Source organism: Blennius ocellaris (genome assembly GCF_963422515.1).
Source record: "Blennius ocellaris genome assembly, chromosome: 4".
In the NCBI taxonomy this organism is placed as follows: domain Eukaryota; kingdom Metazoa; phylum Chordata; class Actinopteri; order Blenniiformes; family Blenniidae; genus Blennius; species Blennius ocellaris.
In genome coordinates, this window is record NC_137653.1 from 8,316,990 (window position 1) to 8,339,039 (window position 22,050).

Below are 22,050 nucleotides of genomic sequence, written 5' to 3' on the forward strand. Positions count from 1 at the left end.
CTGCGTGAAATGTTTTGTAATATTGTAATCCAGTTCATATCTTACACTCGACACACCATTTATTGACTGAACATCTGTGAAGGAAAATAAGCATGTTTATCTTTATTTAAAAAAAAAAAAGTTGACATTATTGTGGCATCACTTGGTTAAATTGCCAAACAATAGTTGGTAGTTTTGTCGCTTCTCCAAATAGACTGTCACTCGGCCTTCTGACGGCTCTCTGTCGCACATCAGCCGCCCTCCAGGCGTCACCTCCTCCTGAACAGCAGCAGCTTTCTGTCCCAGGCGGTGCTGCCGAAGCTCTGGATGAGCTCCATGCCGCAGCGGCTCTCCAGATGCTCCCTGGCGTGCTCCGCTACGTCCCCGCGGATCTTCAGGCTCTTAAAGTGATCGAAGTCCGAGCGGCCGAGTCTCCTGAGGCGGCGGGCCGCCGAGCGGTAGCACTTCCACGGCTGCGCCTCCAGCAGCAGGTGCTGGCTGACGGAGGCCAGGCGGGAGAGCAGCTGCCGCAGGCCGTCGTCGCCGTGGTTCAGGTGCACCCACATGGTGACGGCCAGGCACAGACACAGGTGGAAGCGGGGGCAGCCGTGCAGGCGGAGGTAGTCCCGCAGCCGCTCCGTGTCTCTGGTGACGTCCAGGGGGATGAAGGTGACGCTGCCCTGCAGAGGGTTGCTCTGCTGGGCCCGCTCGATGAGGGTTTCGTCCAGGTCAAAGCCCAGGAGGTGAACTCTCCTTCCTTCCGATTTGTCCTCCGGCACCACGTGCTTGTAAAAAGCAACACTCAGCTCCTGGTGGTGCAGGAAGACAGATGGTAAATGAAAGAAGTCATTTCTAGGGAAATTCCACTTTTATTTGACATTTTAAAACCACAGAAGGTCTTGAATAAATGTCATGGTTGCTATTTTTTATTGAGCATTTTATTTGACTAAATGTAGCAACAACGCCCTGGGCTTGGTGGACTCTGCATGTTCTCTCTGTTGTTGTTTTTGCTTTTCTCTTTTTTTCTCCAGTATTCCAACTTGAATCCACCATCTGGAACAACTGATCTGAGGAGTCACTATTGAGAATGAGTTTCCTGTGATGAACTGAAACCAATACTTCACCCTGAGGGAGATCAGCTCCAGCACCACATTTGTATGATGGATGAATAATTGTGTTTCTTCAAAATCTAACACTGATAATATTGGGAATACATGCAACAATCAGACCCAAAAGCGTGTAAAAAGATGAGGAATATTCAGAAAGATAACCGATCGCAGCAACTCATGACAACTGAATGAGGTTTAATTGTTTCAAATGATAAAAACTATTTCAACCTATGGAAATAACACACATCTCATTAGAAAACGCTTGTCTGACAGTTAATACACTGCCTCCTAGCACTGATGGCAAATTAGTTTAATTGAATTATATTTGGAGTTATGTCTCTCAGGGGGAAAAAAGGACATCGGTGAGTGTAAGTCGTGCTATAAACACACAAATATGCAAATAATGATGAGTTAGTTTGAGTTAGTTACCCCAGAGTTGCACCCCACATCCAGGATGAGCGTCTCCTCCTCGGTTCCCCCGCGGAGTCCCAGGTCGAGCAGCAGGGACTCTGGAATCAGGCTCAGGCGGTTCTCTGGGGGATTGAAGGTGTAGTAGTTTATGAAGTTACCGTAAGGAGCCGCTCCGGGATCATTTAGTTCATCACCGCCGTCTAAAGTGTCGGAGCAAGATTCCGCCGCCATGGCTGTGTGCGCCACTTTAATGCGTCCGTGTAGGAAACACAGGAAACGCGGACTTACGTCCACATCAATTACACACATTCCATAAACTACACGCCTGTGCCCAAGAAAATTATATTCTTGTACTTTGTGGAGGTCTGTACAACTGGGATCAAAGCTACCTCCCGGTTGGTATTTGTGGTAGATTGTACATCGTGTCTGAAAAGCCTGAATACAGCAAAAGAAGAGTGACAATGATAACCGCACTGGTAACCATAGTGATGCCCCGTAGCAACAAGGGAGTATATATTACCTAATTACTCAATCATCATCATTATCGTCATCATGTAAAATATACGAAAAATATTAAATTATATTAAAGAATTTCATAATAACTTGGACACACATGGATTCTATTACGAAGGATTCTATTGACATATTGGTGAATTAATTCTGACTTATTTAATTCAATTTCATTTTATTGACAGCCTCATTAGCTCATGACTTATTGCAGGAGCTATTCTGCCTGGGGCCTCCTTCTTTTTCATTACAAATTTTATTTACACTATTAAATACAAAGTCACACAGGTGTGTGAAGGTTCAATGTGAAACCAAATAAAACACCTCTGTCAAAAGGACATATAAAACCAAAATCTCCACATAACTATAGGGATCTCACATGTCATGTGATGTTATTTCCTTTGTTTATAAACAATCACTCTTTCTTTCTTTGGAAAAACAAACGACCTCTTCCGCATGAATGTTTCATGATTTAAGATAATGATTGTTGTTGTTAGTAGTGTTGTTGCTGATGTTATTGTAGCAAGAACGATGAATGCTGTTAGTATCATTATTTTTATTGTCAGAATCCTCCTGTTTACCAACTTACCAGTTTGAACACGCAGTGTGCGGTTCCCCTCCGAGTCGCCAGAGGGCGCGCTCTGATCTGCTCTGCAATGTTCTTCTCTCTTCGAAAGAAGCTTGCCTTACGAGCTTCCGTACCTTACGAAACCGGTGGTGCTACACCTCTGTGTGCTGACATTGACACAAATATCGTGATTCTGCGGTTATTTCTGCCTCAAATACTAAAAGGTAAGACAAGACGAGCAAATTAATTGCAGTGCACTGAATAATGTGTAAAACAAGGCGGAAGCTACGTGAATGTGCGCAGTTGTTTTTGGAGGTGTGTTAGCTTGAGCTCGTGGAGGAAACATCGTGACGTGGGTTGACTTTCATCAACCTCATCTCAGACCAAAACAAAGTTTTTAAACCATCATCACTGCACAGTAACATGCAGTTATGTTTATACGTGCAGTTTAATCAATGAGAAAATACTAAATCCTTTCACTGATGTGTTGTTACTTAATCCGTACGTGAAGCTGATGGGGAAGATTCCGCTGCACTCAATAATAGTTGGTTTTATCTCACTTCTGTTCTGTCTGTTCAATTATGTAAAGTTCACTCGTCCATCGTGCAGTTGTCTTATTTGGATCTTAATTCTTTGTACTTGAATCTTAAACGTCTCAAGCTTAATACAGTTATTCTTACTGTCGTACCAAACGCATGAAAAAGAGGAATCTGCAACAAATTGAACTTTCCTCAACTTTTATGTTTGGTTTTATCATCTCATGAGCTTCAGATTGATCAGGTCAACACACCCCTACTATTGATGCCTATTTCAAGGAAATTATAACTTTACATTTGAATACATTCAGATAAATTCGATTATGTACTGTTGTAAGGATTTATTACATGGATCAGAACGTGTCCATTCATATGCTCCATCACTTGGCTCTGCAGCTGGTTGGATTTTTGGTGAATGCACGATAAACCCTGAAGTCCATCACAGACAACCACACAGCCTCAGGTTCTCAAATACAGGTTCAGGTTCCACTAATTAACCACCAATGCTCTTTGGAATGTTGGAGAAGTGGAGTATGTTGAGAGTGGCTATGCATGCACAGGTAGAACATGCCAACTCCAGTCTGGGATTTTCTTGCTGCGGGGTGAGAGTATCACTCCACTGTGTAGAACTCCCTCCAGCTACTTTGTCTTATCTTTCTACACAAGAAGTATGTAGTTGGCCAACAGTTTAAAAATATTAAGCTCGTTTCAATACTTACAGTTTCCAAAAACAAACAAGTTTGAATCTTTAAACAGTATTTGTTGGTTACAATCAACATTAGGTACTTTGATTTTGAATATTTTTATATTCGTGATGTGAAATTATGTTCCTTCCAGACTAAACGGCTGTTCACTTCTTGCATTAGTTAACTTCTCCACCTGCTCTGACTTTGCTCCCTTCAGAACCTTCACCATGGTGTCAGGAAAGCGGCTGGCGGACATTGGATACCGGGCGTTTTCAGCGTCAATGATGGTGCTGACGCTCTACGGGGGCTACATGTGTGCGATGCGGGGGTATCGTTACATGGAGAAGCAAAAACAGTTGAAACTGGCAGAGGACGAAGAAGTCATCAAAGAGTGAAGCTGCGATGGACTGCTCTCCTTTCTTTGCACAGATGTGAACATTTCTCATTCCCCTCCCTCCTCCTCCCAGGATGGCTGTGTAATTCCTCCGAGGACACAGACGCCTTGCAAGGATGAGGTTTTGGTTATAAATCTCCTCCAAGCAAATCAAACAGGAATATATTTGCATCAGTGTTCTGTCATGGCACTGTCTCCAGAATGAAGATGGCTGTAATTGCTTGTAATATATTAAATGCCTTCCACTGCATAGTTTAATGTTATATTTCTGCAATATGAAAGAAATCTTCAAACAACTGGATGTATTTGGAAACTTTTTTTTTTTTTTTTTAAACAAGGCACTCAAAGGAGAATAGACCAACATACCAGACAGTAAGTATATCTCATACCACTATAGGCAATGACAAAAAATTCTCATACACATTTGGTGTCAGAAGTAAAAACAGTAAAACCGTAGCAAACGACGTGGTCAAACGGTAAAGGAGCCACAAAAGATTGCAAAGGGTAGAAATGTCGGCTCATGTTGGGACTTATTTCTACTCACAGAGCAGGTGTCCTGCTTCTAAAAGCTCATGAAGCTGCACTCTTAATATCACAACATCAAAATGAGTCATTTCGATGAGAAACGCCTGCTTTGACATGTCTGCGACTCAACATTGAAAGAACCTTACGAACCCCAAACTAATCAAGTTCATCCCGCCAATAAAACTGGAAGAGAACATTGAAACTGAACATCCGCCGCCAAAGTCGGCACACAAATGACAGAAAATCCAACATTTGGGAGAAAAATATAAAACACGACTGCAAATCATTGGCTTCAGATGTTAAAACGTCTCTGGAGCCACACCGGAGCGCCGCAGCCAGACGTCGGCATGTACTTATCCCCCTTCAGCTCACGGAACACGTAAACTCGCTGTCATTGTGATGTGTGTGAATGTTGGACGTGAGCTTCGGGGGGAGTGGGCGGGCAGTGGGCTCCGTGTCACCAGCTGCTGTGGTTCTGTGCTCGGGCTTTGGCTGCAGCACAGTGGCCGTTGGTGCCGTTTTCTCCTTTCATCGGGACGTCCGTCGCCGTTTCAGACTCGTCCTCAGAGCTGCTCTCGACGTCACTGCGAACATCATTGCACACCTACAAGAGAGGAGATCTTCCATCAACAAAACAGTCAAATACATTGGTATATAGAGTTGATGGTAAACGGCACAAACCTGAACGCAAGACGCGTTGTAGAATTGTGAAGCTGAAATTTTTAGCCTTTTCTTTTTCGCTACATCGTAGTACAAACTGTATATTCAAATGAAACTTGTCACCTAATCAGAACAGTTTAATTCCACAAGAACTAAATCAGTTATTTGTAAAGATGATCAAACATTATTGCCACAGGTTTGTCATATTTTAATACAAGTTCAGAATGTTTTAATTATTTTTAATGATCGACAGTTTAGTCTGAATGACAGGAGGCTTCTGGAGTGTTCTGAGTGGACCCTTGAATGAAAGCATTTATTTTGGGAGAAAAGAAACCAGAGGACCAAAAAAAAAAAAAACATACATGCACGCTCACATAGAAAGGCCTGGAATGAGACTCAAACTGGAGCTATACTCGCTGTGGTGGTGGTGGGGGGGTTATAACCTCTACACAACCCACTCATCTAATCTGGGAAATTAAAGGTATTCCTTCAACAAGTCACTTGCTTAAAACGAGAACTATTCCACAGTTTGCCACAGGGTGGCGGTGTGGGACAATTTCAAGGCTCTCCTGACTGATGAGAAACATTTGGCCATACCTGACATCCATGACACTGACTGCATTACTCATCATTTACAACGAACTGCCGACTTTGTGCCAAGGCCTGGCTCTAATCCAACAGCTGTTCAGTTAAAATCATTCCCAACCACACTGCCACCTAATGAAATCAGGTAAGACGGATGGAAATTAGGATTTGTGAGGCGGCGTCACACTGGAGGGGGGGGGGGGGGGGGGGTGAGCAGAGACTTACAGCCGAGAAGAGAGAAGGTGGAGCTGTCAAGCGGACAGAGCAGACGGAGGGAAGCGAGAGAGCAGCGGAGTGGAGGAGGGCTCATTGGACAAAGACAGAGGAAAAGACAGGATCTCCCCCTCATTCCAGAGGGAGAGGAAACAAACTGCGTCTGCAGAGGGGACAAGATACCGTCAGGGGACAGGAGGCGGGAAACGTCACCAGAAATAGCTGCGCTGCTGTGCATTTCAATCCGCCTGGATGGAATGTTTCTTTACCTGCTCGTCTCTGACTCTTAAACATTGTTTTCGCTTCACCGCCTTGAAATATGTTAATAAAATACCAAATTACACCGATATGAGCCTGAGAAGACACATTGTTTTTAATAACCATCCGACAAACGTGACCCACCTTGCCCCGCGACATGGCTTTGAAGGCTATACGGGCTATGAGGTAGGACCAGATGATGTGCAGAACCTGAAGGACCAGCAGTAAGAAGTTGAAGAGCCACCAGGAGGGGAACGGCCCCACTATGGCCCAGCTCTCATACATAGTAGAGTTCAGGACCCTTTAAAACAAACAAACAAACAAAAAAGAAATACAAATTGAGAAGGGCGACAAATGGCACATCCGGCTGAGCGTCTGGGGTCGTGTCTGACGTCACTCACTGAATAAAGAGCTTTAAAATTAAACTGATCTCATCTGCTGTGAGGCGAGATCTATGCTCGGGTCACATCTTCCTCTAAATATAAATGAGTGACAGGTCACTGTCAACGGACTCCACCCCCCCCCCCCCCCCCCCCGCACAGGTATGGATTTCAGTCCAGGTAGCTTCAGCGGCAACACTAGCTTTATCACTCATCCACACCAAGACACTGAATATAGCTGCTCGGGTTACGTTAGTCAGTGATAGGTCGCCTATTGTCCGTCTCTCTGGAGTCGGAGCTGCAACATCCACGTCTGTTGAGGAACAGTAGGTCGAGTGGAGAGGTCACTGGAAATTAATGGCCACTTGTGATTTACACACTGGTGTATAATTCTGGTCTGAACACAAGACGGGCTTCATTTCCTGTCGACAGGTCTGAAAAAGTTCATGTTATTATCAGCATTATTACAGTAGGTACCGTCTATACAAATACAGTTAGGAGGGCAGTTATTCCAGATATCAATGTACGTCATTATTACCTTTAGCTACCATGCGAGAAGAGAAACGCTCACAGATCTCAGAGTTATGATTAATGTCCCAAATGTAGATCAACGTTCACTGAGGTGTTGTCGGCGTCACAGATTACTCACCATATTGGATAAATAACAAGCCGTGTGATGAAGAACGCCACACTAAAAACAATGAAGAGGGAGTCACACAAGTGCTGGAACTTGGCATAGTTGGCCAGCTTGGCTGCCTGTTATAAGAAGAAAAAAAAGCAAAAGGTAAAAAAAAAAAGAAAGAATGTAACTTAAGTTTTGTGAGGTGAAGAATTGTTGCGTTGCACATGGGCTGTACTAAATTCTCAGGCGCGTACGCGTAATAATAATGAGCTTGGACCTCGGCCAGGTGGAAGTGACTGAGAACACGAAACAACAATCGCAATCCACCTCCACTGCATAGGAAGGCAGCTGGCGTCAAGCAAAACTGCCACTGAACAATAAATATCCAAAAGGGGAAACATCTAAATGGGAAACCTGAGGCTTCTCAATGACCTGCAGCAGGCACGTCTTAATAAATCTAGTATATAACTTCTGTTTTTGTATGGTGGTGGGTGGAGGGTGGAGGGGGGTAAGTAGGTTTGTGATTATATCTGCTCAGAATTAGCAGTGCTGGAAGTTTGAATTTCCATTTCAGCACACTTTGACAAAAGTAAAAGCATTCACTCACAGCTTCTTTACACATACATGTCTGCATACATTACTATATTTGTCCGTGTAGAAGTTAAAATGAGGAACAAGCCAGTTTGAGGAATGCAAAGAGAAGAAGTAGAGATATTTATGTAAAAATGTAGGCAGCAAGAATAATACGTTCGTGCAAAACTAAAGACCGAAGTGTTTATGTACCGTGATAAAGTATTAATACTTCATTGACCGTGAGATGGAAAGTTTTCCTGTCCCCAATGTGTCAGACTGACCTCGAGCAGGAAGTCCGAACTGTCGTGCACGCACAACACCAGGCTCCCCACTCGCGCCATGTTGTTGACGTAAGAAAAGCTGACGAGGCCGACCGTGGCCAGGTGGTGAACGAACATGATCAGAAAGTCCTGGGAATAACCGAAACACGGGGAGACGTTAGAACACTGCTCAGGTACGCTCAGCGCTTCAGATTCAGGTGCAGACGTCCAGGGTCTGCCGTCCTCGCGCTCCGACCTGAAGAGCTCTCGAAAGCCTGGAGGATACCCACCAGTCTGGCAACGCTTCTAAAAATAAGTACATCACATCTCTGTAAGGGGGGGAAAAAATCAGCAGGAAGTGCTCTGGACCACTCCCAATTTGTTAGACCGGCTGAACAGACAAATCCAGGCAAAAACACTGAATATTTGATCAGATCTCAGAGGATTTTTTTTTACTTTTTTGTTTTAACTGATGTAGAAAGGTAAAATTCCTGATATCTGTTGGAACACAGTTATACAACCCTCACATTTATTGTCAAGTATGACGTTGTTTTACTGCGTCTGGGACCGGGCAGCTTGCGGTCATTGACCGAACTTTGAATTCCGAGACATATCAATAAGAGCCTTAAGATCATTCATGTCGTGTTATCTGTCGGATGCTTGAATTTCCACCTCAGGCGATACCGGAGCACACTGACTAATCCAACAAAAGAAGGAATTGCTGGTTACTGAATGACCTCGTCGAGTTGCGCACGATGCTTAGAAGCCCGAAGTCCTAATAGAAGAGAAGCAGTGCAAATTCTTCGGGCCAAGAAATTACTCATTTGTAAATTAGGTGTGGTGAAAAAATAAATAAAATAAAGATGTATGCAAGGTAAAACTTGACCAAATGGCATTTGCTATTTAATATCTGTACATAAGTAAATGGGGAAAAATAAGTCTTGAACAATCCAAAATAATGTAGTCATATGTTTTAAGTATCCGTGTTGAATGATTTCTGCGTCATATATTCTTTCTACCTAAAATCTAAAAAAAACCTAGATTTTGGTTGAGTATATCCAATTTCTGGCAGTAAGAAAGAAAGAAAAACAGTTGAAATGTGCCGAGTTTCATCACTATTGTTACTTGATGTCCACTCATTTTAGCAGAAACGGAAGAAAGGGCCTCCATTGTGTCAACCCATGCAGCAGGACGTGGTCAGCGACGGGTACAAGGTTAACTTCGCTTTGCACCCAAAGACAATCACGCGGGCCGACATGTGGATCCGACACTAGAGGAACCTGAGCTGACAGCAGAAAAACACAGAGGGCCACCAGGGATTCACTGAAACAAGTCTGTTTTTTAAACGTTCCCAAGAATAAAAATGTTATAATAGTCTGTATTAGTATCAATGTTAAAATATATTTTATGCCCGTCCAACCAGGAGAGAAAAACATTTCCACAATGCAAAAAAAAAAAAGAAAAACCACAGGAAAGAATGACATTATGAACATAAAATTAATTAATTGAATTTAAATGCAAAATTTCAGGATATTGTGTTGACATTTGGCATGCGTACTGCACCCAGACTATTTATAATCCAGAAACTTCAAAATCTAAGAGAAATAACATCTATGAAAGGTGTATTTTTCTTAATTCCTTAGATAATGAAGAAATACTAGAGGTCCTGCCTCAAACACAACCAAGCACGGTACAATGTCGATCTTACATCCCGACAGTGTTCCTGTATTGACTAATTCCACTTTATCACCGTCGCCTGCTGGACATTCTGTTTGTTTGAAATGACTGATAATAATGAACATATTTACTGATGTGATTGGAACAAAGGTGGTGAAAAGAGTCAGAAAGGCCTTTTGGGATTCCCTGCATGAATGAAGGCTTTTACTTTGGTAAAACAACAATCGATAATGAACTGCATCATGCCATGAGGAAAAATAAATTGAACCAAGATGGATTTGAAACCAGACGAGGCCGTCAAATGAAAATAAGAATCACATTCCAGATCTTTAAAGGGAATGTGTACGCAGCTGGGCTCTGATACTCTGCCATTCGGAGGAATTTCTGTAATTCTTATAGACTTAGGCCTGCTCCATCCGGCAATCACATGACAGTGGGTTTCCTCGTGCAGCAACACACAAAGCATGCACAGACTGAGCGGTGTCAGCCACACCCCACCCCAGAAAAGAGAAAACATGTGACCCCCCCCCCCCCAACTTCCCGAATAAAAACAAACACAAGACCTGGAAATAAAACAAGCGGGCCATTTTGACCACTTTTCGACCAATGCAATGCAGAAATTCAAAAAGCTTGCATCACACACACACACACACACATTCGTGCACAGACATTGTCTGCTGCTGCCAAATGAAGAACAATACATGTATTGACCAGCGTTTGCCAGGAAGTGGCAACCGCTGCGGGGTGTTCAGTGTGGTCAGCTGGAGCCGACAGTGGACCCGTGTTCCTCTCACCTTCCTCTTGATGTCGGTGAACTGGGAGAACATGAGGGACCAGTAGAACGCCAGTTCCGTCACGTAGTAGCGATAAAGACCCGGAGTCATGACCTGAGCGGAGAAGGAGCGGAGACAGGTTCAGCAAGTTGCTCCAAAAAACCAACTCAATCTTTAAAATCGTGCACAGATTTCGCACGGCGATAACCAAGACCACCTCGGCTCGACAATGCCACCAACAATCTCAAAGCACATCCCAACCCGGTGATTCACCGACATGACCGAGTTTACATAAGCACTAAGGCACGAGGTGCCGCGCTTCCCGGTGGAGTGTGTCATGCCTGCGTCTGTTTTCAATCAACACAATCACTGCGCGAAAGAAAACACACCTGATGATGGATGTTTTGCTCATTGCAGGATTTTAAAGGTGAACCGGAGGTCACTTCATGACATAGAACTACTACACATTGTACAACGACATACGTAGAGGAGATTTCTAATTCAATAAAGGAAATATAATTAACCCGTGTACAATTTGTATGAATAACCAGCAGTTCAAAATCTGTCATACCCAGTAATTAAATAAAACAGCTTCTAACGGGGGGAGTATGACTTGTACATGTGTATGCTTCTAAGAGCTTTATCATCAGGTTAGACATCATCACATTACACGAGCCCGGCAGCCATTTCAAATGATAACTGACACCACGTACGCTAAAAGCCTGGTTGATTTAATATAAAAGAAAACAGTTTATCTCCCGCGCTTCATATATTTGGAGCTGAAGATCAGAGACTCCACAACAGCGGTTACATGAAGCATAAGTGATCCAATCGACAGCCCATCGGATTACCACTGCATCATGTAAACACTACTATCTGATTAGATTGACCCTCTCCAATTGGAATTAGGGGGAGGTGTAACCGTTTATGACCTAATCAGATGTGTGTCACAATGCAAAGCATTGTGGGATTGACTCACTGACTGAATTGAAAGATATTCTTGATTGATACAAGCCAACAACATCAATCTGGTGTCACTCTATTGAGCGTTCATGAACACGGAACAATCTGATCTCTCAATCAAAAAGAGTTTAATTACAAAGAAGGAACCACATAAATACAAAGTCTTTAAGCTATCAACACACGTCAACTGCTATTTATGACACAAAATCAACTTTTGGATAAAGGGAAGTGAAGTAAAAGCAAACAGATAAAACAAGTTTTTGTTGCGTCTTCCACATTATAGTACAACCTTTTAAACATCAACAGCGACTCATTTCACAGTAATTGATCCATTTTTCAAAAGCCAATGCAGCTCATTGAAATGGCTGTGAAATAAAGGTTTGGTTCTCGCTGGTTTTAGTCTGGAATCAGTGCTACTGCAGCTGAATAGACAGACGGTTGGAGCAGAGGCATACCTGATAGGGGTAACCGTACCAGCAATGCTTTGTATCCCACATCCACGGGGACTGAAAAACAAGAAGAGAAAATGTAGACACAGTGACTTTGTGCTCGTATGACGATACAGTGGCTGGACTTACCTGCCAAAGAAACTGGAACCCGTAGGTAAATATGCACAAATAAAATGTAAATCTCCACCTTGAAGTTTGAAGAGAAAAAAAAAAAGAAAGAAAACATTCAGCATATATTAACCTAACGACTATAAAACATGCATCACTTTGCATCCTTTGTGTCATTCAGACTTAATGCAATGACATAATGACTTGATGTACACCAACACTTCATTCCCCAAATTTAGTAACACACATACGGATGCATGTTGGCAGAAAAAACAACAACAACAAAAAACAACAACCACAGTTTGCTCAGGCCTGCAGAGAGTTTAAAGGTGAGCGCAACAGGAATCGACGTACATGCTCTCACAGAACTTAGTGTGTGTACTGGGTTTATCTTGGTTCCTGCGGTGTCTGAACCAATGCTGGACCTTCCGCACGTCCCAGTCCAGCTGCTTGGAGAGGCCACCCAGATGGCGGGAGTCTGGATTCTGTCACGGGGAGGAACGAAACGGCAAAACAACCAGGTTGGAATAGGAAGGCTGGACAACGCTTGGTCACACTTTTTCCAGGGCCGACATTTAGTGGCAGTTTGCGCACCATTCACAAGCCGGGCTTTTGATCTCTGAAGAGGGGCGGACGTTGGAGAGAGAATTACGATCAAAGTAAAAACTTTCTGACAGCAGCTCAATGGAAGATGAGACTTTTTTTTTTTTTTTTTTTGCAAACGCTTCATTTGAGTCAGAAATGAAAGATTGCATTGTCACACATGGCTGCGCCTGACTGCACTTGCTTCAGTGAGAGGACAGTTTAACACGCAAACTCAGAGTAAATTTTCATCTTCTTGCCAGGAAGGGGAAAAAAAATATGATTTATCACCAGGCTGCCAGAGTGAGTCTGCTCAATAAATAACATTTCTCTGGTGACATTTTGAATAAGTTGAAAACAGAAAATGAATACTTAGAATCGGCTCCAATGCAAACTCCTGTCCTATCGTGGATTCATTGAAGAAGCAAATTGTTTGATTAAAAATGGACAGTCAAGTAATGAACTTGCAGGACAGAGAGAAATGCTGCAGTCATCACAACACAAATATTAGATTTTTTTTCTCGCCTGCTCTTTGGGCCACAGTCCACTAAAACTAATGTATTCTTCATATCTTTCAATCTAAATACATCTTGCTTAAAGATTTAACACTGCCGTTGCAAACGACAGATTTTTCTGCTCAATGGTTGAATAAATATCAGCCTCTGTAAAAAACGAATATATTATTAACTCTTTCACAACGAGACGGATTTGTTTTGCAGCAGCTCGAAATTGTCCAGCAATGTGAATACTTTGACCACTTCTTCCAAAATAACTTAAACTTTTAACTTCTGGCATTTCTTAAATATAAATGTGTTTTTGATGGTATTGAAAAGAAGAAGCGAAGCTCTTTTTCTCTGCTTTCTGATTTTATTCCTAAATATCATGAGCGTTGGAGGAGTTATGGTTATGAGAAGTACACATGTTCAAAGTCCAGTCTGGACTGGATTAGGAGTAAGAGGGTTTTTAGAACTAGTGACAAATTGGCAGATATAAAAAGTTGGAGCTTACGACAAATCAGCTTTTATACAATACAATTTTATGCTTGTAACTTTTAACCCTTCCAAACAAAGAACTTTACGATCACAGTTCAAGATTGAATTTTAAGACGATGTTATGTGTATGATGCAAGTGGTGCATTAATGCGTCTCTGAAAGCGCAAAGCAAACCTTGGTGATGGAGGTAAAGACTTTCTCCAGCACGACATTGGGCGGAGCTCTTCTCCTCACGCCAAGATGGATGTGGAGAATCCGGGCACATGGGCTGGCAATAAATCTGTGACAGAAGGGCAATTATTATCATGCTGTTCAATCATACACAGTCCCACTATGATAATCTAATTTAGATAATGACATTAAAAAAAATGTTCTAGTGAATAACAACTGGTGAAGAATTCTTCTTTGCATGAAATGATGGAGCAGTTAACGCTCTCGCCTCATAGCAACGATGTCTCCAGGTAGAATCCGGGGTGTGTGTGTGTGTGTGTGTGTGTGTGTGTGTGTGTGTGTGTGTGTGTGTGTGTGTGTGTGTGTGTCTGTGGCCTCATTTACAGCTGAACAATGCTTGAAATCAGTTTCCAGAGTGCAGCGTTTTTCTAGTACTTGCACAGCTGCACACTGCAGTTGCAGTCAAGAGGTTTTTCTGCGCATACGTGAGTGGGTCACAACAATAACAATGGTGGGTTTGAGATGAAGAGTCCATTTATCATCAGGTACTCCACCATCTTCTGTGGAGGCAGAGCGGGCCTATATGATGAAGAGTGATAGCGGAAAAAGACATTTGACTTACTACCATTGTCTGCACATCAACTATGGCATGTTCTACGTCTCACAGTTCATGTGTGTGCCGATCCTTATCAAAATGTTTCCATCTGTAACTTTTATAAAATGAAAATAGGGGAAATGATACAGTTTGAAGCAGGTTGTTCTTTTGTAAAAAGGATCTGTATTTTCCTGTGATGCAAAGACATCAATAATAATAATATTATCAATAATAATAGCATTCCAATGCAGTGTACCTGTACAGCTACTGTTTACAATATCATAGATAACAGCAGCAGGGGAGCAATCGTTGGCCATGTGAAAGGAAATGCACACTGCAGCCTCACTCAAATTTAGCTCTACTGTTCCTAAATTTCTAAGTTGGGCCGTTTTTGTCTCACACAGGTTCAGCCTTGGGTTATTTCTAATTCAAAAATACAAAGTTTCTCCCTCGCTTATCGGTGGCACAAGTTCTTCAAACCTGTTCGTCTCCTGTACAAAACTTAAAGATGGTTATCCTCGCTGCTAAACGGTAAGCACTAGATGAAATGCAGAGGGGGGGGTTTGCTGAAAAGGAATTTTAAAAAATCCCCTGAGGTTCAGGGATGTCTTCTTCATTATGGGAACAACGTGACCCAGCATGAACTTTGCCTGCAGATCGGCTCTGCTTTATGACCTGAAGCAGTTGGTGTGATAAATGAAAACTTGAGAACTGATCCTGAACATGGACCGTCGCTTCTCAAAACAGAGAAACGACAAATGTGAGGCTTCATTGAGAACCAAGTTTACTTGTGCAGCCGGGGTCGTGCTACGGCTGTTTCGTCGGATTATCGTCGTATGTATACATGCAGTCGGAGTAGAGTCGATTTATTTTTATACATCATGCTGCACGTGTGACAATAGTTGGTGATGTGTTTTCCTACAGCGATTCAATAATAAACCATGTCAGGCTGAACAACAGTCAATAGCGAGCAAGCAGTGGGCAACGCCGAGGAACGACAATGGACAATGTTTACAGTGAGCAGTCTGCCAGCTTCCTCTGTTGGAGCTGCTATTTGACTTTCTACACGTTTTTAATCCATCTTCATCTTATTTATTTTCTGTCTTTATATTGCTGAATGGCGGAACACTGAGCTCTGGTTTTGTTTTTCTTTCGCTGCTCAATCAAATACCCACCCGTCTGGTTTTGTTAGTTACGGCATGCCGAATGCAATCGCACCCTGCAAAACAAATCTAACCATGGGTACAAATAAAGTAACCTTGACATGTTGTTCAACGTCTGGCTCAGGATTTGGCTCATGTCCCGAACGCCACCCAGTCCAACTTTCAATCTCTTTATCTTACTTTGAAAACCATCACTTGACTTGAGCAACACATGCTCCAGTGTATTTTTAGAACCTAGTCTTATTATGTGTAATAACTTATACATCGTCTATGTAAACAAGCAGGTCCTGCAAAGACATCAATTCCAGTTCTTCTCATCACATAACAATAATTTCTGAAAAGGTGTGTCAACTTAAATAATTAATTTGACTAATCATGGCTCCGCTTCTTTACTTGGCACGCGATTAAAGACATATAACAAGTTGAAGTTTCAAGACAAGATAATCTCTTTAATTGGAGTTTTATGAGCAAATTCAGGTTTTTGCTAGTCAAATGTGCTTCCTGTGATTGCACTTGAAGATAATAAACTCAAAGTGTTTTCCAATTGATCATAATACAACACAACGTATTTGTCGTGGTGCCGACATATATAGCACTTGTTTAGCTGGTTTCGTTTAATTATAATGCTCAGTGTGGAAACTCTCCACTCTCCAATGAACATACAGTTTCATTATCCTGCATTTTACCAAAGAACTAATTTAAGCCTGACACCTTGATGAAATCAGGCTCTTGAAGTACCGGTTGAGCAGTAATACATCTGTTTTTGACCGTAACAAAATCTTCTACGTGTTCAAACCTTCATTGTCTGGCCTGGAATCTGCAATTTACCACAGAAAAGCCTGAGCCATTGTGTTGAAGTAAGAGTAAAGAGGAGGGAAAACTCACAAGAGAAAAAGCTTTGCCTTTTGTCTGCAAAAAACCATTCAAACTTCTTGCCCTCGCCGTTTCTTCATTGTTTTTTTTTTGTTTTTTTTTATCTCAGCAAGAATTTATCTCTCAGCACTGAATTCCTTGTGCTAGAGTAACATCTATGTTAACGTGATTGACCTTAGAGCTCATCTTGGTCGGGTTATACACCCAACACTCATAAAGCTCTACAGAACACAATGGTACATTTCAAACATGCATGTAATTATATACTGAGAAAACAAGAGCTTGAAGCAACGTTTCCGAAGAGGAAATTCCTAACTTACATGCCATTTAAAGTCAGGTTTCACTTCACAAAGTCGGCAAACCAAATGACAGTGAAAGTAAAGCATCACAAACACAGCAGCAGACGGACGGCTGCGGCACTGAGGCGCAAATCAACAGAACAAAGCGGCGCCTACCGAGGGGTTAGGCTGGATTGTTCGTCTTGTGTCGTATACTGTTGTTAAACATTACCTGAGGCAATCCGCATTGCACCGTTTAAGTGCGCGATGAGCATAAAACATGTTTAACGACAACAAGCGGTGATCAGTGTTATGAACTTCATCAGCTAAAAGCTCGGACGCGACAACGGTGCTGAAGGTGACGCAACAACATCTGTGGGTCTGATTCACCCTGAACCTGACTCCATGGTTCGTCCCCAAATGAGTCGCTCCAATTTAGGATAAACAGATAAAGTGAAAAGTACCACACACAATCGCGTGTGTGTGTGTGGGGGGGGTGAACAATAATATATTACCCAAAACGTCAAAACATCCCCGCTCCTTTGTACAAACTGACCGCTCCAGTACACACACAGCCCGTTACCATAGAGACCAGCTTGGCGTTGTCTCTGTGCACGAATGCCTTTCGAGACCACCTACAACCCTGACACAGCCAGTGCCGGGGCCAAGGCCGAGGTGTTGCCGGTTAGATTCCCTTCATAGCACAGTGCTGGATGTGTCTGAGGCCTTTGTTTGACTTGGCTTCAAAACAGAAGTGACAGTGGAAATGCAACTATTGAGCAAGACACCGCTAATGAAGTGGGAAAGGCGCTTGACACCCTCAGGGGGCAACAGTGTAGCCTACAGGATATGGTCCCACACCATAAAAAAAAAACAAACATAGAATACAGGAACTAATTGAAGGGGAAATCCGTCAAGATAGGTCACAGGGGGTTATGGGGTCAAGTCTGGCAGATAACAATCTCCTACACATCTGCGGTTGTCGTCTTAACCGAGTTCAACACATGACACGGCTTACAGCAGCTCGCACACACAACGCAGCCTGCCTGCTCTCAGCTCCGAAGTCAGTGCCAGCAGCAAAGCCATGATTATGATCAAACAAGAATGAACTGGTGTAGAAGGGGGGGGGGGGGGGGCTCGGGCTGAGCTTACCCTTCCTGCTTGTCAGCGAGGAACAACCTGTAGGTAGAAAAGGAATTCTGCGAACGCACGTGGTAATTCCATGTAGAAAGTGTGGCGTTTTGAAGACAAAGGGGGGGGAAAAAAAAAGCTTTCATAGACAATGACAGAGAGTGCAGACAGATTAGCTGCGTTCAGACGAAGAACTGTTACTCACTGACTGACAGCATCCAATTAATGCCTCAGCAGAGACATTATGAAGCTCCTTGAATAAACTATTAGAATAACCAAGTAGGGTTTCGTTAAAGCTGTAAAGTGCTTCCGGCATTATTACACTTATGTTCTTACTGCTGTGATCGCTGCTCCAACTTCTTCTAACGGGAGCCTTGTTGGAGCCCGATATGCAACAACGACCCGAATTGTTATAAAATATAATATAATAAAACCCAAAATACAATAACCGGTCAGCAATGTAACAAGACGCTGAGACCAAAACTAAATACAACATTATGGGTCAGGCAAAATATGTTTTCCTCAATATTGTAATAATTTGTTTACATTGTAAAGTAAGTCAATGATTAATGGTTTGGACTTGAACTTGACCTGTTTCAATTTGAATAACACTGAAAGAACGAGTTCTAAAAGTTTGGACTATTTGTTTATACGTATGTCTCCATACAATTTATGCTATTCATGTATGATTGCTGTTGCCCAAGTCATTGCTGGTCTTCTGTTGTATATAATCTGTAATATAATTTCTCCAATAATGAGTACAAAATAATGTACAACATTAAACATTTTAAGATCACATTTAAATTCTTGTTAAATCTTTTTACATTATTGTCCAGTTATCACATTTTGGGTTTTGTTACAATTTTGTTATTACATTTTGGGTTTTATTACATTATATTTTATAACAACTCGGGTCACTGTTACATATCAGGCTCTAACAAGGCTCTGTCTCTCGTTCACCGCACAGATGAAACTATACGTTTATACCATTGCTTCATACAAAAAACCAACAACAAAAAAGGAGAGTGAACATGGGAAGAACCACACAAGATTCTGCTCCTTCATATGGAACTGACGCGAAACTCTGAATCAGAAAAACGTGTGATGTCGAAATAATCAGCATCAAGTTCATTATTGTTAGTGTCTTTCACCAATGAAGCACGAGGGTGTGTGTGTGTGCGTGTGTGTGTGTGTGTCTCCCAGCCACAGAGAATGTGTTTAAGCCTATCACAAAGCGGAGCAGGAACTGAAGCTGTGGTGTGATGTTTTCATCTGATAAATAAATGAAGACGCCAGGCGGCCGGCTATGGTGTTGGGTAGTGACGGGGAGTAAATGCTCTCTGATAGCATCGCCCGGCGTCGGGGCCAGCCACTCCCTGCCGACAGAAGGGACGACCGGCAGCCCCGGCACCTCAGGCAGGTGGCTGAGAGCCATGTGCCTCTTATCACACACTTCAGCTACTCTGTTTCGACGCCTCCATTATGTGATTTCTCAGTATTTCCAGCCAATTAAAAAGATCCGATTTGGAGAAGTCAGACACTAAGCATACATGTGATTTTTAGGTTCAAACAGTTACGTTTTGGGGAAAAGCTCCCTAAAGTTCCCACGGCATTGGCCTAAAAACACTCCTGTAGTACGAGGACCTATGCATTGATAATATGGCTGTAGATTAAACACAATGAGGGACAATGGCAAACGTGAAACGCTTCATAAACATGCTACAATCAACAACTCATAGAAGTAGTGCTGTACATGCCGTTGAGCTTCCACCTCTCTGTGCAGAGCAGCACATAAAAGCCAGAAGATGTTGTGGGAAATACGAAGTGTGCTAGATACAACAGGAAGTGATGGTGGAGGGAAAGAATTGTTTCAAAAAGCAGCACAAAGAGGGAACCACCTGTTGTTCATAACTACAAAAATCGCACATCGCCATGCAGACACGACTGACCACAAGTCGGAGGCTGTTGAGAAAAGTGTGGGTAAAACGGACTGCAGTAGTCCAAACAAGTGTTAAAACATGGCTTGAAAGCATATTTAATACTACACCGAGAAATGCATCAGACAACGAGGTGATGAAAGCTGCCTCATTGGCTGTGATAAACATAAGTTTTTGTCACACCTCTAAAATGCAAGTTTCAACTGCAGGTGCCTTGACAAACAAGATTTCCACTGGCAGAACCAGAGAGGAAGTTACATTTGGAAAGAGTTCGACTCACGAAAGTCCCTGTAAAGAGTCATAGCATTTGCAAACGTTGATGAAAACTGCAGGGTGGGCTTTGCTGAACAATACTATGAACGTGTCAGGAATAGCCAGGGGGGATTTTTGACCAAAGGAAAGAAATTTGCTTTAAAAAAAAAATAATAATAATTTCTTCTTTTAATTATATGAATCTTGTTCCATATAAATAACAAATAAAAAAAAAATGTTATATACAAGATTTGGTCTACATTGATCTTCAGCACCAGCATCAAACCAGGTGACACCAGCAAGACACACCTAACTGGAGCTACATGGCTGCCTTATCTTTATTGGAGCGAGGGGGTCAGGCGAGTAGTAAGATAGCATCACTCAACGCGCCAGCGATGAAGCAATAATCAAACAAAGGATGAAAATTCATTGTTGATGTTTGACTAAACCAGAAATTCTTCCAGGACATTTCGAACCCTGCAGCCGGGCAGCATCCAACCTATGCAACATACTGGTGTGTGTGTGTGTATGTGGAAGTAAACGTTATTGTACCTGCTGTGGGAACCTAAAACAGTTTCCACACAAAAACAGAGACATATTTGGGCTCAGAGCCAAAAAGGCAAGAGGCCAAGAGATTTTCTTTCTTTCTTTCTTTTTTTTTTTACACGAATAACTCTTTACAGTAAAGATTAGGCGTTGGGCAAGTAGTAGTAACAGATCATTTTAAAGCATTTGATATACATAAAATCCCAGGATGTGTGTGATGGCTTCTGGGATTATGCAGCCGGTACAAAACCTCAAATTAACCGCTGCATGGGACTGGATGAAAAGTTTCATCTTGATCAGGAAGACAGCAAGCATGTATTAAGAGGAGCAGCAACAGTGGCAACATTTTTCCAGAGAAACACAACACATGCTCAACATTTAAATAATAAAAGACAAAGATTGTTGTCCATTTCCTCTTGTGACTCGTGATGCTCAAATGAATCCAATCCAAACTTATGCAACTTGAAGATGAGAAAAAATACTTGGATTAAAATGTTTTATATTGAATTGAAACTCAAAATATTCCATTTGATAAGATATTAACTGAAAGTTAAACATGCATTAAGCATGTCGGTTCACCGATTATTGCCTACAACAATGAAAGTGATCTAAAGATAAATAAAGGATCATAAATAACATGTATGCAGAGGATCACTGGCTGACTTGAGAGATTTGGACTGATCTGATGTCAAACCCTTGGACAGGATGTTTAAGTCCCAGACAAATATGTCAAAAAAAAAAAAAAAAAAAAAGGAAAAGAATAACAGCAGAGGAGCACAGTTGTGAAGTTTTGACGCAGAGCCACCTTCAGCAGACACATGATGGAGGAAAGTTGTGATTGTGTGAAGATACTGGTCCTCCCACTGTGAGCTGGCCCATCATCCCGCTGGACTCAACACGGCGTCAAAGATGGGAGTTTTCTCTTTCTTCCAGAGAAACAAGCAGTCGAAACAAACCTTTCGAAGAAGATCCTGACGGTGAAAATGACCAAAGCCAGCGGCAGGGCAGCAAACAAATGTCCAGCTTTCGGATACTCCACCCCGGGAGCGGGGTCCGCCAGATCCGCCCAGGTCACGTTGTGCGGCAGCCAAAACCTCTCGTTCCAGAACCAGGCTGAGAGAGCAGCCATGTTCGTCCGGCGTCCCTGTCTCTGGATAACTGGAGCCAAAGCCTTTTTTTTTTTTTTTTTTTTCTCCGAGAGAAACTATGGAGATAACTTGCTCGGCGCCTGTGGGTCACTTGTAGGATGAGCTGCCAGGGTGGAGGCGGTGAGAGCGCGCTCACATCCGGTGGA

At 42.5% G+C, this 22,050-nt stretch overlaps 2 protein-coding genes across 2 annotated transcripts; both read right to left on the reverse strand.

Annotated features, from left to right (window-relative positions):
* Positions 1-100: 100 nt before the first annotated feature.
* On the reverse strand, positions 101-1,730 carry bcdin3d (BCDIN3 domain containing; the record flags this gene model as incomplete). Its single annotated transcript, XM_080495393.1, has 2 exons — positions 101-788; positions 1,518-1,730. 2 exons carry the CDS (start codon positions 1,728-1,730, stop codon positions 249-251), a joined length of 753 nt encoding a protein of 250 aa, XP_080351519.1. The 3' UTR covers positions 101-248.
* Positions 1,731-5,172: 3,442 nt separating this feature from the next.
* cers5 (ceramide synthase 5) lies at positions 5,173-21,885 on the reverse strand (the record flags this gene model as incomplete). Its single annotated transcript, XM_080494924.1, has 10 exons — positions 5,173-5,319; positions 6,576-6,732; positions 7,461-7,567; positions 8,288-8,416; positions 10,738-10,830; positions 12,135-12,185; positions 12,258-12,315; positions 12,591-12,721; positions 13,985-14,090; positions 21,713-21,885. The coding sequence occupies 10 exons, from the start codon at positions 21,883-21,885 to the stop codon at positions 5,173-5,175; spliced, it is 1,152 nt and encodes a 383-aa protein (XP_080351050.1).
* Positions 21,886-22,050: the final 165 nt, after the last annotated feature.